Consider the following 14,746-nt stretch of genomic DNA (forward strand, 5'->3'; position numbering starts at 1 on the left):
AACCCCCCAAAAGGGGGTAGATCACTCCCAGTTTTTAACTCTGTGAGTAGATCAGAGTCTCTTGGGAGGTGGCCACCCCTGATTTACAGTATACAGATGCAGGAGGAGGGGCAGACTGGAACACCTCTGCTTTTTATAAACATCACTGTGTCTATCAAAAGCTACAGCACCCCCTTTTCTTATTCATTTCCTTTTAGCCTTGCAGAGCCACCTTAGTCAATGCACCCTCATTAAATCGCCAATAGAACTCTTAATGCGATCCCTGAATGCTCATTAACAACTACCACTGAAGAACAATAGGGTGAATTGGTCAGCTATCAAACCTTGCCTGAAGGGATTTTCTGCTCCATTGTCTTAACTGCTTAAGTACCGGTAGCCACTTTGCTTTATTTATTTCATGTGTTTTTGTTACAGCTGTGTTCCCGCCCCCTGCCCCCAGCAAGTGGAGAGCTGCTCTCGCTAAAGCAAAGCCCTTTCCACTTCAGTTTTTGGAGGGGAAAAGTGCTGGTTATGGTCTGTAAAATACAATAATTTTTTGCTTCTAGGGGGGGGGCAGCTGCCCCCTCCTGCCCCCCTGCCTACGCCCATGCCTTCTGGCGGTTCCCTCGTTGCAAGAAGCCAAGTTGCAGGGAACTAGGCAGAGGGCCTTCTCGGTGGTGGCGCCTGCCCTGTGGAACGCCCTCCCAACAGATGTCAAAGAGGAAAACAACTACCAGACTTTTAGAAGACATCTGAAGGCAGCCCTGTTCAGGGAGGCTTTTAATGTTTAATAGATTACTGTGTTTTATTTTTCTGTTGGAAGCCGCCCAGAGTGGCTGGGGAAACCCAGCCAGATGGGTGGGGTATAAATAAATTATTATTATTATTATTATTATTATTATTAGTGGGTTATTTGTGGGGCCTGCCTGAGGTGCATAGGAATTCATTCATTCCCCCCCTCAAAATATAGTCCGCCCCCCCCACAAGGTCTAAGGGACAGTGGACCAGCCCATAGCTGCCAAGTTATCCCTTTTTAAAGGGATTTTCCCTTATGCTGAATAGGCTTCCTCGCGAGAAAAGGGAAAACTTGGCAGCTATGGACCAGCCCCCTGCTGAAAAAGTTTGCCGACCCCTGACCTAGTCCATGAATGTGTATGCTGCAACAAATCTGTTGCACACAATCCTGAAGGCAGCCCTGTACTGTATAGGGAAGTTTTTAATGTGTGATGTTTTATTATGCTTTTATATATGTCATAAGCTGCCCAGAGTGCCTGGGGCAACCCAGTCAGATGGGCAGGGTACAAAATATAAAACTATTATTATTATTATTATTATTATTATTATTATTATTATACATATCTATTCAGAAGTCCCCAAAGATATAAATGAGGCCTACTCCCAGGTAAACAGGTATATCCTATCGCTGGCTTGATTATTCTCTTACTGCACTACATAATTATTTGCTGTTCATACTGTGATAAAGAACTTAAACTTGGGGGTATGCACTGGCTGCTGTTTTTAAAACTGATGCGTCCACCTTGGGGATGAGGTGGAAGAGAAATCCAAATTAGAAGGGAAAAGCTGTACCCATCAGAAGATACAAAAGTCTAACAATTTTGTTTTAGGAGCACTGGCCTTAGCAAAAATCAGAGCTAACCGCCCGCTCGTTCCGAGCGGCCATGGGGCTTCTTTCAAGCCTGACAACCCCCCTGCTCACCAGCAAGGCGACATTTTGGCCCTCAGCTAAAATTAGTAGGCCGGTATCCCAGGCCCTGTGGCGGGTGGTGCTGTGGGTTAAACCACATAGTCTAGGGCTTGCTGATCAGAAGGTCGGCAGTTCGAACCCCCCCAACGGGGTGAGCTCCCATTGCTCGGTCCCAGCTCCTGCCAACCTAGCAGTTCGAAAGCACGTCAAAGTGCAAGTAGATAAATAGGGACCGCTCCAGCGGGAAGGTAAACGGCGTTTCCATGTGCCGCTCTGGTTCCGCCAGAAGCGGCTTTGTCATGCTGGCCACATGACCTGGAAGCTGTACGCCGGCTCCCTCGGCCAATAATGCGAGATGAGCGCGCAACCCCAGAGCCGGTCACGAGGGACCTAATGGTCAGGGGTCCCTTTACCTTTACTATCCCAGACAAGGTATCTGAAGAAGTGTGCATGCACACGAAAGCTCATACCAAAATAAAAACTTAGTTGGTCTTTAAGGTGCTACTGAAGGAATTTTTTTTATTTTACTTCGATCCAGACCAACACGGCTACCTACCTGTATCCCAGACCCATCCGTTACTATAGGAACCAGCCAAAGATCACGTGTCAGCCAATCTCTCAATTACCTCCCACAGCCTAACACCCCACCCTGTCCAGCGCGCAGTTCTGCGCATGTGCTCGTTCACGGGGTGAAGGGAGGGGGGTAGAGGGAAATGGCTGCTTTACGCATGCTCATTAGAATGGATGGCGCGCGCATGCGCAACCCTAGCGAGCATAAAAGATTTAAAACCCAGCGCTTGTCGTTGTTTTTTAATCAGAAGGGTTTGGAAAAGGTCACTCTCTAACACAAGCTTAAAAAACAACAACGCGCAGGAGAAGAAATTACGTAACGGCGGTTAACCTAATGTTGATTGCCCGCATGCGCATAGCGGAGGAGAGGTTGGGCGCATGCGTGGTGTCGGTTTTGGCTGCCGCTCCCTCCCTGACGTGAAGGGGCGGCTCTTTTTGCCGCCGCCGCCGCCTTCCTTTGACAGAGCGAGTCAGGCGCGGCGCAGCCATGGCGAAGCACACGGTCTCCTCCGCGCGCTTCCGCCGGGTGGACGTGGACGAGTACGACGAGAACAAGTTCGTGGACGAGGAGGACGGCGGCGACGGCCAGGTGGGCCCCGACGAGGGCGAGGTGGACTCTTGCCTGAGGCAATATCCTTCTGCTTCCTCCGGTTCCCTGAGGAGAACAAAAAACAGAAACTAGCCGCGGGGGGGGGGGTGTCTCTCTCCGTTCCCATGGAGGGCGGGCGGAGGAGGTTCCTCCCTGGCGCTGGTTCTGGTGAGGGGTCTCCTCTCCTCGCCCTCCCCCCTCGCAGCGAGGTGACAGACGCTGCGCCTCCCCTGCCGATTAGAACCACACAGCTGGAAGGGACCTCCGGGGGTCATCTAGCCCAACCCCCTGCAGTGCTAAGATCTTTTCGCCCAACGTGGGCCTCGAACCCCCGGCCCTGAGAGGTTCTCCTGCTGTAGGCGAGGAGCAAGGTCGCCCTGCCTGCCGAGGCCTTTGGCTTCTCCATCTTCCCTCTCTTCCGCAAAGGAGGAGGAGGTGGGTGGGGGCGGGGCAGAGAGAAAGGATGACAGGAGCCCTGAACAGTGGCTGTGCTTCCCCCACCCCAGTATGGATACACTTCTTGGGGGAGGGGGCTTCTACACCCGCAGCCGGTGCCTGCTCGATAGGAGCAGATCCTCACTCGAATTTAGTGGGCGTTTAATTCCTCCCTCGTCCCGCCTGACTCCTTAGGTGGGGTTTGCGTACTCTTCTCCCTTTCACAGAATTGTAAAGGGACCCCAAGGGGTCATTAACTCCCTGCAATGCAGGAATCTCAGCTGAAGCATCGGAGACAGGTGGTCATCCAACCTCTGCTTAAAAACATCCAAGGAAGGAGATTCCACCGCCATCTGATTGAATCCTCCACTGTTGAACAGCTCTTACTGTTCAGGTTAGACTGAGAGGCAGTCTTGCTGATTGGAAGAAACCCTTACTGTTTTCTTGGTTTTTAATCGTGTGTTTACTTGGAAGTAAGGCCCACAGTTATGGGCTGGTTGTATTTGTCACCCACATTTCACACAGATGCTTTGTAGGCGGGGTAGAAAGGGAACCTAGCTGACATTTGAACTTTTAACATTTCAGACCCATTCTGTACAACTGCAAACAATTAAGATATCTGTACATGCTTTAATCTGACAAAGGAGCATTTTAAAGCACACTGGGTTTGAGCATGAAGGCATCTCAATGTAGCCACTGTTTCAGCAGACTGTAATGTTGATGTTCACAGTCATGCTGTCCTGTAGTTCATGCTATTTCTCACAACATTTCTATGGAAGACAAAAGAACTGTGGTGTAAAACAGAGAGTGATTTATGCAAGAACAAGTCAGTAAAGGCACTAACAGCTTTGATTGAACATATATTTTAACTTACCTCCACCTTCAATACACAAAGCTTTATCTTGCTTCCCTGCTGAACACACACACACACTACTCTGCTCCTCCTTTCTCAGGGTTCATTGCTCTTTTTTCACAGGTCAAAAGTTAGGTCTGAAACTTTTTCTTGATTGACACTATATTCATTTAATCACTTTGTGGATTTTTTAAATTCAAAAGTGTGTGAAAGGGTTTCATGGTTGACAGCATTGTTGAAAACACACCTCTTCAATAATGTTTAAATTACTTGATTTATTTTCCAAGCTGTGAATTCATGTGTCTGCATAGCATAGTTGAATCTCATTTTTTTAACATTCTTAAAAATACCCCATTTCATGATACTGTAGTGTAGTACAATTTAATATTGAAAAATGAGATTGTTAATCAGCTAAAAATGTTTAGCCATATTCAGTGGGTCTACTTGTAAGAATTGCATTAGTCTGTGGATAGCTTTAGTAAGAGATAAGTGCTCATGGGGCAGATGTTCTATTTTCATTAGAACTTATTTTGCATTAAGCTTCAGGCATATCTGAAAAGGAAAGAAGAGCTTAATATAGTATAATCTGAATGACTTAACACGGTAGCAGCTTTGCACATCTACTTTTATAAGTGTCTTTTCTTGCCATTTGCCTGCACAGTCCTAATGCATACATTTGACAGTGTTACATCGAATTGAAGAACATGGGGAAGAGGAGTCTAACTTCTAACTTCCTCCTGTCAGACTAAAACAGTAGAGGAAGTACATGAATTCAGTAGGGTCTTTCCTTTTATGGAAACAGTTGCATCTAGTCAGTGATAGTGCAACTGGTATTCAGTTCCATTTTGTAATCCTAAGCACACTCACTTGAGAACACAGTAAAACTTAAAACTTATTTCTGGGTGAATTTTCATAGGATCAGGAAATTGGTGATTTGTCTCATTTATAGAAGAAACAGATTCTAAGAATTATACTGTTTAAATGGGCTCCAGGAAGTAATCAAGAAAGGAACCTCACCCCCCATTTCCAAAACCAAATTGGGTCTCATTAAAATACTGTTCTGCATTTTCAACAGGCTGGCTGTTTTTTATATCTCTTGAGATGTGTTAATTTTTCTTTGCTTATTAGACATACCGTAGCATTCTCTAATCAACCACTAAGATTTTTCAATCTGCTTGAGGTGCTGCGTAGTGGGAAAGAGTAAGGTTTGAGTCAGAAAGTCCTCTCTTCAAATTTAACTTCAGCCATTTGTAAAGTGTCATTATACAAGCTACTCAGCTTTCATGCTTCTCTCTCCACCCCCAGGTGCATAAGATACTGAAAAACCTTACGGGGCTATTTTAAGGGTTACTGTGAATGTATCTGAAGGATTTTGAACTCTTGAAATGTGTTCTATAACTATTACTAGTTTTTGAACCCTCAAAGCTTGGCAAAATTGTCTTGTCCTTAACTGCTGCTTACGGGGAACATGATGGCTGCATTACAGGCAGCTCTGAAAAATCCTCCAATCAACACCAAGAGTCAAGCCGTAAAGGTGAGGTAACAGGAGAATTGTGGTATAATGGTGATTGAAGACTGCTCTTCTTTTTCAGAATATTTTAACCACATCTAAAAACACTGCTGAATTGCTGCATCACTGCTGTAACTCTCAAAACTTGATGGATGTGTTTAAGTGTTATTGCATTGGTGATTTCAGGATTGGATAACTGCAATACACTCTGTGGGGCTTCTATTGTTGTTGTTTAGTCGTTTAGTTGTGTCCAACTCTTCATGACCTCATGGACCAGAGCACACCAGGCACTCCTGTATTCCACTGCCTCCCGCAGCTTGGTCAAACTCATGTTCGTAGCTTCGAGAACACTGTCCAACCATCTCGTCCTTTGTCGTCCCCTTCTCCTTGTGCCCTCAATCTTTCCCAACATGAGGGTCTTTTCCAGGGGGCTTCTATTAAGCTTGATTAATTCAGTTAATGAATGCAGAATGCTGCAGCACAGTTGCTATCAAAGAAGACTGTTGTCATACAACACCTCTGTTTTTTATTCTATTTATTTAATCATTTCTTCAACACAAACAACAACCGCAAAAAAATACAACAAAAACTACAACAGCACACTTTGACATTTCAGATTTAAGCATGCTGTTATATACCTATGACCCCACCCCTTTAACAATATTTTCCCACCTCTCTCTCCTTCCCCTACTTCCCACCACTATCTGCCTTATCGCTTAAATATTCTTTCCAGATTTCTTCATATTTATCCATTCTTATTTTGCGTTGACATGCAATTCGTTCGTATGTAGCTAACCTGACCATATTATCAATCCATGTGCTCAATTGAATCAATCACCTGGTGCTCACCTGACTGCTTTGATCTGTGCACCTGGCACTGTTACAGGTGCCACATAATACTCTTTTTTTGCAGTTGTAAGAAATAAATATTTTAGTATGGCCATACTTATACTTTGGAACTTTCTGTCTATTGACATCAGGCCATGTATTGTGTCTTAATTGATTGCTTAAAGATTATCCTATTTTTTCAGTCCTGAACAGGCTGACAAAACGAAATGAATGAAGCCCTAGTCTGCATTCAGTGGTTCAAACATTGTGCAGATGGCTATAATGTTTAAAGTTCTTTTTAGAAGACAAAAGAGAAAATAAATTATAAAAGTAGAAATCCAATGTGTTCCTGTTGCTTTTTAAGTAAGGCATGGGAGACAGTTCCTGCAATGATAAATATATATTTTTTACATTTTTAATCCTACTTCTATTTAATTCTAAACAATGGTTTAGCATTGTATGAACAAGCCTTGGGCTTATCAGCTCTCCATCTCCAGTGCAGCTATGTGGAGAAGATTGAAAGCTTTTGCTTCCAGTTTTAACTATCTGTAGTTTGTTGTTATGTCCAAAGCGTGGTTACTCTAATCTAGGTTTAGGTTCATTGAAAAATACAGTGAAAGTATTTGATTACATAACTGTGCTGGACGATGGGTAGTGCACAGTAGTTTAGTGTTATGTCCAAACCAGGTCACTCTTAGAAGAACTTGTTGAACTATTTTTGCCAAAGCAAGACAAAAGCATAAAGTGAGAAATGCAACTTAGACCTTGCAGAATGATTTGGGTCTGGTGTACCAATGAAGGGAACTGGGTAGGAAATGGCATAGAACAGGAGTGTCCAACAGGTCGATCTTTTATCTACTGGTTGATCATGGGGCACCCCCAGTCGATCCTGGTCGATTGCAGGACACCCCCCCCCCCAAAAAAAGCTCAACAACTTTGGCTGATGTTCTCCCCTAAAAAGCTCAACAACATTGGCTCATCCTCCCCGCAAAACAGCTCAACTACTTTGATGCCAGTTTTTTTATAGTGGGAGTAGATCACAGTCTCTTGGAAGTTGGGACACCCCTGGCATAGAACTTTTATTTGAGCTTGCCTCTTTTGAAAATTGCCATCTGCAACCTAGTTAATCTTTTGCCATTTCAGATAAAACAGAAGTATTCATAAGGTCTTATTAATTCTATATTAGAACTAATTTATTTCTGTAACACAGTTGCAGACACAGTCATAATAGTCATGTAAGTCTAGTAGCTTAGTACTTGTTGAATTTTTATGGTAATTAGAACCTTTCTTAATAGTATAAACTGCAGTGGTCAAACCAAGTGCATGTTTGCTCAGAAGAAAATCAGCTGAGTTCAGTTGGACATGCTTGCAAGTAAGTGAGCACAGGATTGCAGTGTTCATGGTTCTTTTTCTGTTTATCTTTTTCAATTTTTCTCCAGGATCGTGCAGAAAGTATTGTCTTGAAGGTTCTCATCTCTTTCAAAGCCAATGATATTGAAAAGGCAGTACAGTCTTTGGATAAGAGTGGAGTTGATCTCTTAATGAAATACATCTACAAGGGCTTTGAGAGCCCATCTGACAACAGCAGTGCTGTTTTGCTACAGTGGCATGAAAAGGTATGATATGATGGCTTGGAATCATTCCTTTCTTTGGGTCTCTGAGTTGTGTGCTATTTTTTTCTCCCTTTGGACTTCTCAATAAAGCATAGGCAAGAAGGGAGGAAAAGGTAACAGAGCCACATGCATCGCAAAGGATATAGCATACCTGAAAGAGTTATTTAAATAGACTAAAAAAACTGGAACTTTATCTTAGAAAAGGAATGTCAGGTGAGTTGAGTTGGGGAACGCAGCAGAAATAAAATGATGAATGTGCTGGAAAAACAGTACTATGAACCCAATGGAATGAGCATACACAAATTTTAATATTAACAAACAATTCATTTTCCAAACTTACTACACAATTTAACTCATTGGCTAATGTTGTATTTTTCTTAAAAAACTTGACCGTGTCTTTGGCAATGAGAGAGATTAATCATGAAAGATAGGAATTGCCTGTGACAATCCTGTTGCTTAAGGCATGCATCCTTTCACTGGTACCTTAATTACTTAACTGCTGGAAACCAACAGAACCAAATATATTTCCTTAGAGTTGATTCTCACTTCCATTTTTATCACTTGATGATCACAAGATCTAGGGATGACTTGTGTTTGAATGTAAGCCCTTGTACAGATAGAAAGAAACATCCAGCTGTATAATTGGACTTCTTCCATCCCTGCTAGAGCTCTCTACACTCCTCCAAATCTGCTCTGGAAGGTTTCCCAATTTTTAGGAGTAGTCATTGGGGGTGCATTAGGAGTTGCAAGGGAAAGGGGGAATCTGTTCTGCTAATTGTATTTGTTTCTGCTGGAGGACGACACCATTGGATTTCCCCCAGAGCTTCCACATCTCCTGGTGCTTCATTATTATTTTATTATTTATTCAACGTATACACCGCCCTATACCCGGAGGTCTCAGGGTGGTTCACAACAAGACGACAACATATAAAACCAAACCAAAAGCATCTCAAACTTGAAGAGTTTGCTGTGGTGTTGGTTGATACATTCAGCTATCAGTCACCAGTACTTGAGTAATCAAGTACTGAAGTGAGGTGTATGCATATTTAAAAAGCTAAGGGTGGTATTTAGCTAAGCTTTGCTTGGAGTAGACCCACTGAAATTGGTGGATCTGCTCTGAGTAAAACTTCATTGAATACTAAATACATTGCACCTTTTCGTGTGTTGCTAGACACCTAATAGAAACACTACTTTTATGCTTCTGTGGACCGTAGTGATGATTTGGATTGGAGTAACGTTCCTCGGGAAAAAATAAGGCAGCCACCTATGACATCCTCCATAAAGCAAAATAAATATTTCTATTCATTTACTGAGGATGATTGTGTGCCATAGAAATAATGCCTGTTGTCATCAAAATTTGTAATTGCCCAGTGAACTGAGACAATTCAATATACATTAAAATAAGTTATGGTTGAGGAAATAATTACAAGTAGGTAGCCGTGTTGGTCTGCCGTAGTCTAAACAAAATAAAAAAAATTCCTTCCAGTAGCACCTTAGAGACCAACTAAGTTTGTGATTGGTATGAGCTTTCATGTGCATGCACACACAAAAGCTCATACCAATGACAAACTTAGTTGGTCTCTAAGGTGCCACTGGAAGGAATTTTTTTTATTGTTTCGAGTTGAGGAAATATATGTGAATATGATTCTGTGAATGGTTTGTATCTTAATTCAAACTAGCGTGTTTATGGAGTGTACTCCCCTTGTCTTTTTTGTGTTCCCAGTTCAATAAACTGATGTTTCTGAATTCTTGTGCCTCTTTGAGATAGCCACATAAAACATGCTAGTAGATGTCTGCTTAGTTAGATTTGTCTTCAGTGAGTGCTTTAACTTCCTCTTCCTTGTGGTCTATTTTCAGGCTCTTGCTGCTGGAGGTGTAGGATCCATTGTCCGTGTCTTAACTGCCAGGAAAACAGTTTAAGTTCGGCAGAAATTGCCCCTTCTGCCATGGGTGTGGGAAATGCTCATACAAAGACCAAAACAACCAGATGCCCTCCCCACCCTGTGGGTAGCATCTCTCTTTCAGCTTGCCTTCTTGCTTTTTCATATCTGTGGCATAATATACATATCAGACTTCTTTTGTTAAATGTTGGATAATTATATAAGTGCAATTTTTTCTCTAAAACATGTATCTGGTACTTGCAAAGCATTGCAGTGACACATGTACAAGTGTTTGCATAGGATGATTTCAAAAAACCATGACAATATACAGTCTTCCCTCCCCATTTTTGGCCAGAAAGTATGAGCAGATGGTGGGGATTGAGGTCAGTTTTAAATTCTTGAGCTCGTTGGGCAGCATTCCATGTAAACTGTGTTGATATGGGACAGCTTACAAATAACAAACTGGACTTTACATTTTCTAGTCAATGTCTAACTTTGCAGCAGTTGGCAAGGATCTGTCAAGTCAAGTTGCTCATTGCTTGGTTTTCATAAGTGTCCTGCACTTTTCTTTGCAAACCATTTTACATGAGGAATCCACAAGCAGAGAATGTAATTGTTTCTGTGATAATCCTTCAGGCGAAGGGAACAGGAAAAACATTTTGGAACTCTGCATAATAACAGCTGCCTCTGAATATCCCAACAAGTGTACACTGAAGTAAGGGCAGAATTACACATTGCACTTGACGTGGGACTGCTGCCAAAAAATAAGGTCTTCATGTCAAGTTTCCTTCTCCCCGTAACTTGACACATGCCCTGATGTCATGTGTTTCCCTGTCTTCATAACATCATTGCCTACTGTTGGAATGAAAATTTGGCATAAGATCGGGACATGGGAAAAGTATCCTATACTGGGGGGGGCACACAAAACATGAGTGCCTATTTTGGTATTGGCCTCATATCAAATCTAATGTATAGTTTTATTCTAAGTTGCAAGCGTTTCTTGATCAGTGTTCAACTAGTGGGACCTAGAAAATCTTAACCTCTATTCCAAATATGGTTATATTCCATGTTGTATTAAGGGAGAAAGTACTGACCAATAAAAAAGTGCTTAAAAAAAAGACTTTCTAGGAGATCATTTGCATTACAGACCTGGAAACAGCTTGAATGTGAATGGCTTAGGAGCAAAGTTGACCAGTGTGTTTAGTTTATACTTAATGCCAGTTTTGTATCACAAAACTGGTAAGGAATTATAAAATGCTGCTCATTTTTATACCTGCTTTTTTGTAAAATGAGAAATCGAAAATAAAATGGTCACTGCTAAATATTTTAATATTCAAGTGTAATTTTGTTGTCTGTTGTTAATCCACATTTAGATGGGAGGCATAGCTGCCAAGTTTTCCCTTTTCTCGCGAGGAAGCCTATTCAGCGTAATGGAAAATCCCTTAAAAAAAGGGATAACTTGGCAGCTATGATGGGAGGTGATAAACAACTTTATTCTTAGATGCTCATTTATTATCAACTTCAAAAATAAGCACACACACTATATAAATGCTTTTAAATAAGCACAGTTGCTGAACAATCCTGTGATCAAGCCTTAGGCAACAAGGTTAGGCCCAGGTTACAGCTGTAACAAAGGTGGCATTTTTTCATCTCCGCCAAGCTAAGCAGTTGGTCCCTCACCTCTCTCGCCCTGACCTCACCACTGTGATCCATGCGACCTCCAGGCTTGATTATTGTAACTCACTCTACGTGGAGCTGCCCTTGAAACTGACCCAGAAACTCCATTGAGTGCAGAATGCCATGACAAGACTCCTTACGGGATCAGTTTTAAGGTGCTGATTTAAACCTTTATATGGCCTAGGACCTTCGTACCTACAGTACTGCCTCTCCTGGTATGTCCCACGGAGGATAACAGTCTGCAAATAACACCCGGAAGTTTTCGGGCCCCAGGGAGATTAGACTGACCTTGACCAGAGCCAGGGCCTTTTTGGCTGTGGCCCCGGCCTGGTGGAACGCTCTCTCACAAGAGAACAGGGCTCTGCGATATTTGACATCCTTCCACAGAGCCTGCAAGACGGAGCTGTTCTGCCAGGCTTTTGGTCAGGGTTCAGTCTGACTCATTTTCTCTTTGTATAAGAACAAGCACGAAGGAGGCTTCCCAGCCTGCTCACAGGTCCTTATAATATCAGTGGAAACAGTTGGTCCTGGCGAGTATTAACCACTTTCTATTTTAATCTGTCCAGTTTTAACTTTAATCTTAATTTATTTGAATTAATTTTGGGATGCATTTTAATTGATTGATTGTTTTTAAGCATATTGTATTATTTATATGATGTTAGCTGTTCTGAGCCCGGATCCAGCTGGGGAGGGCAGGGTACAAATTTAAAAAATTGTTATTGTTAATGTTAATATATTACATCATGCCCAACTAGATGTATTTTGGACATTCTTGTGTTTCTAGATCCCTGTGGTTTTTATTCTGAAGTAACTTGAATAAAAATAGTAATATTCTGGATAAGCCCTGTAGCATAACGTATTGGATCAAAAAATACTCTTGTATTTGCAATGTTGCTTTTTAAACTTTTCAGCCTCAGTTTTGAGAAGGAACATACTGTACTGTAATAGGAAAACAAGGTCCCCTAAATGTCTGAAACCATGCTATTGGAAAGATGAAACCGATATAAAATGATATATGCAGGATGAATAGAATACATAATTTGCTTTTATTGTAAAATAATACAAAGGGGCTCTGGCAAAGGTGGATGTTCATATGCACAAGACTTTGCTTCTGTTCAAGTTTCCTGAAGATTCTGCCTTGCTTTTGGTATCCAAGGAAGGTTACAACCACACAAACACCCCTGCATTGCACAAGGTTGCTATAGCAATCTTGGAGAAGCCAGATTGTGACTCATTAAGAATGCTTGCAGGACTCCCTGCTTGTGATGAGAGAATGAAATATTAGTCACTGCATCTCTTCTAGCCTCTGCTTCCATTTTTGAAAAGAAATCAACTCAAGGATGCACCCACAATGAAAACATTTAAGAAGATTTATTCAGCTCATGAATAAAACAATGCTGCTCTAAGGATGGGTGAATCTGAATTTTGATTCCTCTCAGATTCTCATTTTTCTAATCATTATTATTTTCCAGCCCTTCACTCTTTAAGGCGCCAGGATGGGCCACAACATTTAGAAAGACAATATTAAAACAATGACTTACAGTCACAGAAATAAGGTGGGTCCTAAAAATATATGTACACCTCAACTGTTAAAAGCCAGGGTAAAGAGATGCACCTTCACCATTCACCAGAAAGTACAATAAAGGTGTCAGATGCACCTCTGTGGAGAGGGCACCCCACAGCTTGGGGGCTGTTCAAGAAAATGCCCTCTCTTAGACCACCACAACTGAGCTTCTGAGGGCAGAGGAACTACCAAGAGGCCCCTTCCTTCACTTATCCACATTTCTGCATCAATTGGAATTTCCGGCGAGGCAAGATGGCGATCGGCCCACCGACGCGGGGCAAGAAGGTCAAGGGAAGTAATAGGGCCACTGTATTCCGCTCTGGTCAGACCTCATCTGGAATACTGTGTCCAGTTCTAGGCACCACAGTTCAAGGAGGATACTGACAAGCTGGAACGTATCCAGAGGAGGGCAACCAAAATGGTCAAAGGCTTGGAAACAATGCCTTATGTGGAACGGCTTAGGGAGCTGGATATGTTTAGCCTGGAGAAGAGAAGATTAAAGGGTGATATGATAGCCATGTTCAAATATATAAAAGGATGTCAGAAGAGGGTGAAAGGTTGTTCTCTGTTGCTCCAGAGAAGCGGACATGGAGCAATGGATTCAAGCTACAAGAAAGAAGATTCCACCTAAACATTAGGAAGAACTTCCTGACAGTAAGAACTGTTCTGTGCTCCATCAGTGTTCTGTGTTCCATCTGCGCTCAATTTACAATGAGTACAAGATTTCTGGTGCTACCACCTTGCCAACTATATATTTTCAAGCCAAGTTGGCCTATAAACAGGCCCAGACAAAGGCTAAATGCACCTGGCAAGGGAATTGCTGGCAGGCTTTAATCGCAGCATCCAAAGCAAATAGGTCACGTGAATTTTGGTCGCTAATCAATAGAAGAGCGAGAAAATACCCCCCGCCCCGGCATTATCCCTGCCCCTACATGGGAACAGTTCTTGAGGAAGTGCTTCTCACAGGCGGATGCCCCATCTCCCTGCTTGGAGCACCTGTTTAGACATCTACCCATTTGGCCTCCTACCGACCCGGGGTTAAGAAATGATTTGATATCCCAACTGAAAGTGGGTAAGGCTGCTGGGCCAGATTTGGTCCCAGCAGAGGCCATCAAGACACATTCAGAGTGATGGGCTGGAATTCTGGCCAAAGTTTTCGATGCAATAAACGCCACAGGACTTATTCCCAAATCATGGAAGGAGGCCATTATCATCCCAATTCATAAAAAAGGATCCACCGCAACATCAGCCTACTTTCAATCCTTGGGAAAATATATGCCCGCTTCCTGCTGTCCAAATTGTCCCAGTGGTTGGATGAGTCCAATTTAATCGGCCATGAACAAGCAGGTTTTAGATCTAACTGCTCCACAACGGACTGCGCTACAATTCTTTACCGCCTTGCTCTGAAATACTCTACCCCTAGTCGGGGCCAACTACAGTGGTACCTCGGTTTATGAACACAATTGGTTCCAGACGTCTGTTCATAAACTGAAGCATTCATAAACTGAAGCGAACTTTCCCATTGAAAGTAATGGAAAGTGGA

At 42.6% G+C, this 14,746-nt stretch overlaps 1 protein-coding gene across 1 annotated transcript; it reads left to right on the forward strand.

Moving 5' to 3' along the window:
* The first annotated feature begins 2,657 nt into the window (after nucleotides 1–2,657).
* On the forward strand, nucleotides 2,658–11,286 carry ARPC5 (actin related protein 2/3 complex subunit 5). Its single transcript, XM_035123712.2, has 4 exons — nucleotides 2,658–2,884; nucleotides 5,593–5,665; nucleotides 7,909–8,085; nucleotides 9,940–11,286. The coding sequence occupies exons 1-4, from the start codon at nucleotides 2,742–2,744 to the stop codon at nucleotides 10,000–10,002; spliced, it is 456 nt and encodes a 151-aa protein (XP_034979603.1). The 5' UTR covers nucleotides 2,658–2,741; the 3' UTR covers nucleotides 10,003–11,286.
* The last annotated feature ends 3,460 nt before the right edge of the window (nucleotides 11,287–14,746 follow it).

The sequence above is a fragment of the Zootoca vivipara genome, chromosome 7 (assembly GCF_963506605.1).
Source record: "Zootoca vivipara chromosome 7, rZooViv1.1, whole genome shotgun sequence".
NCBI classification, from domain to species: domain Eukaryota; kingdom Metazoa; phylum Chordata; class Lepidosauria; order Squamata; family Lacertidae; genus Zootoca; species Zootoca vivipara.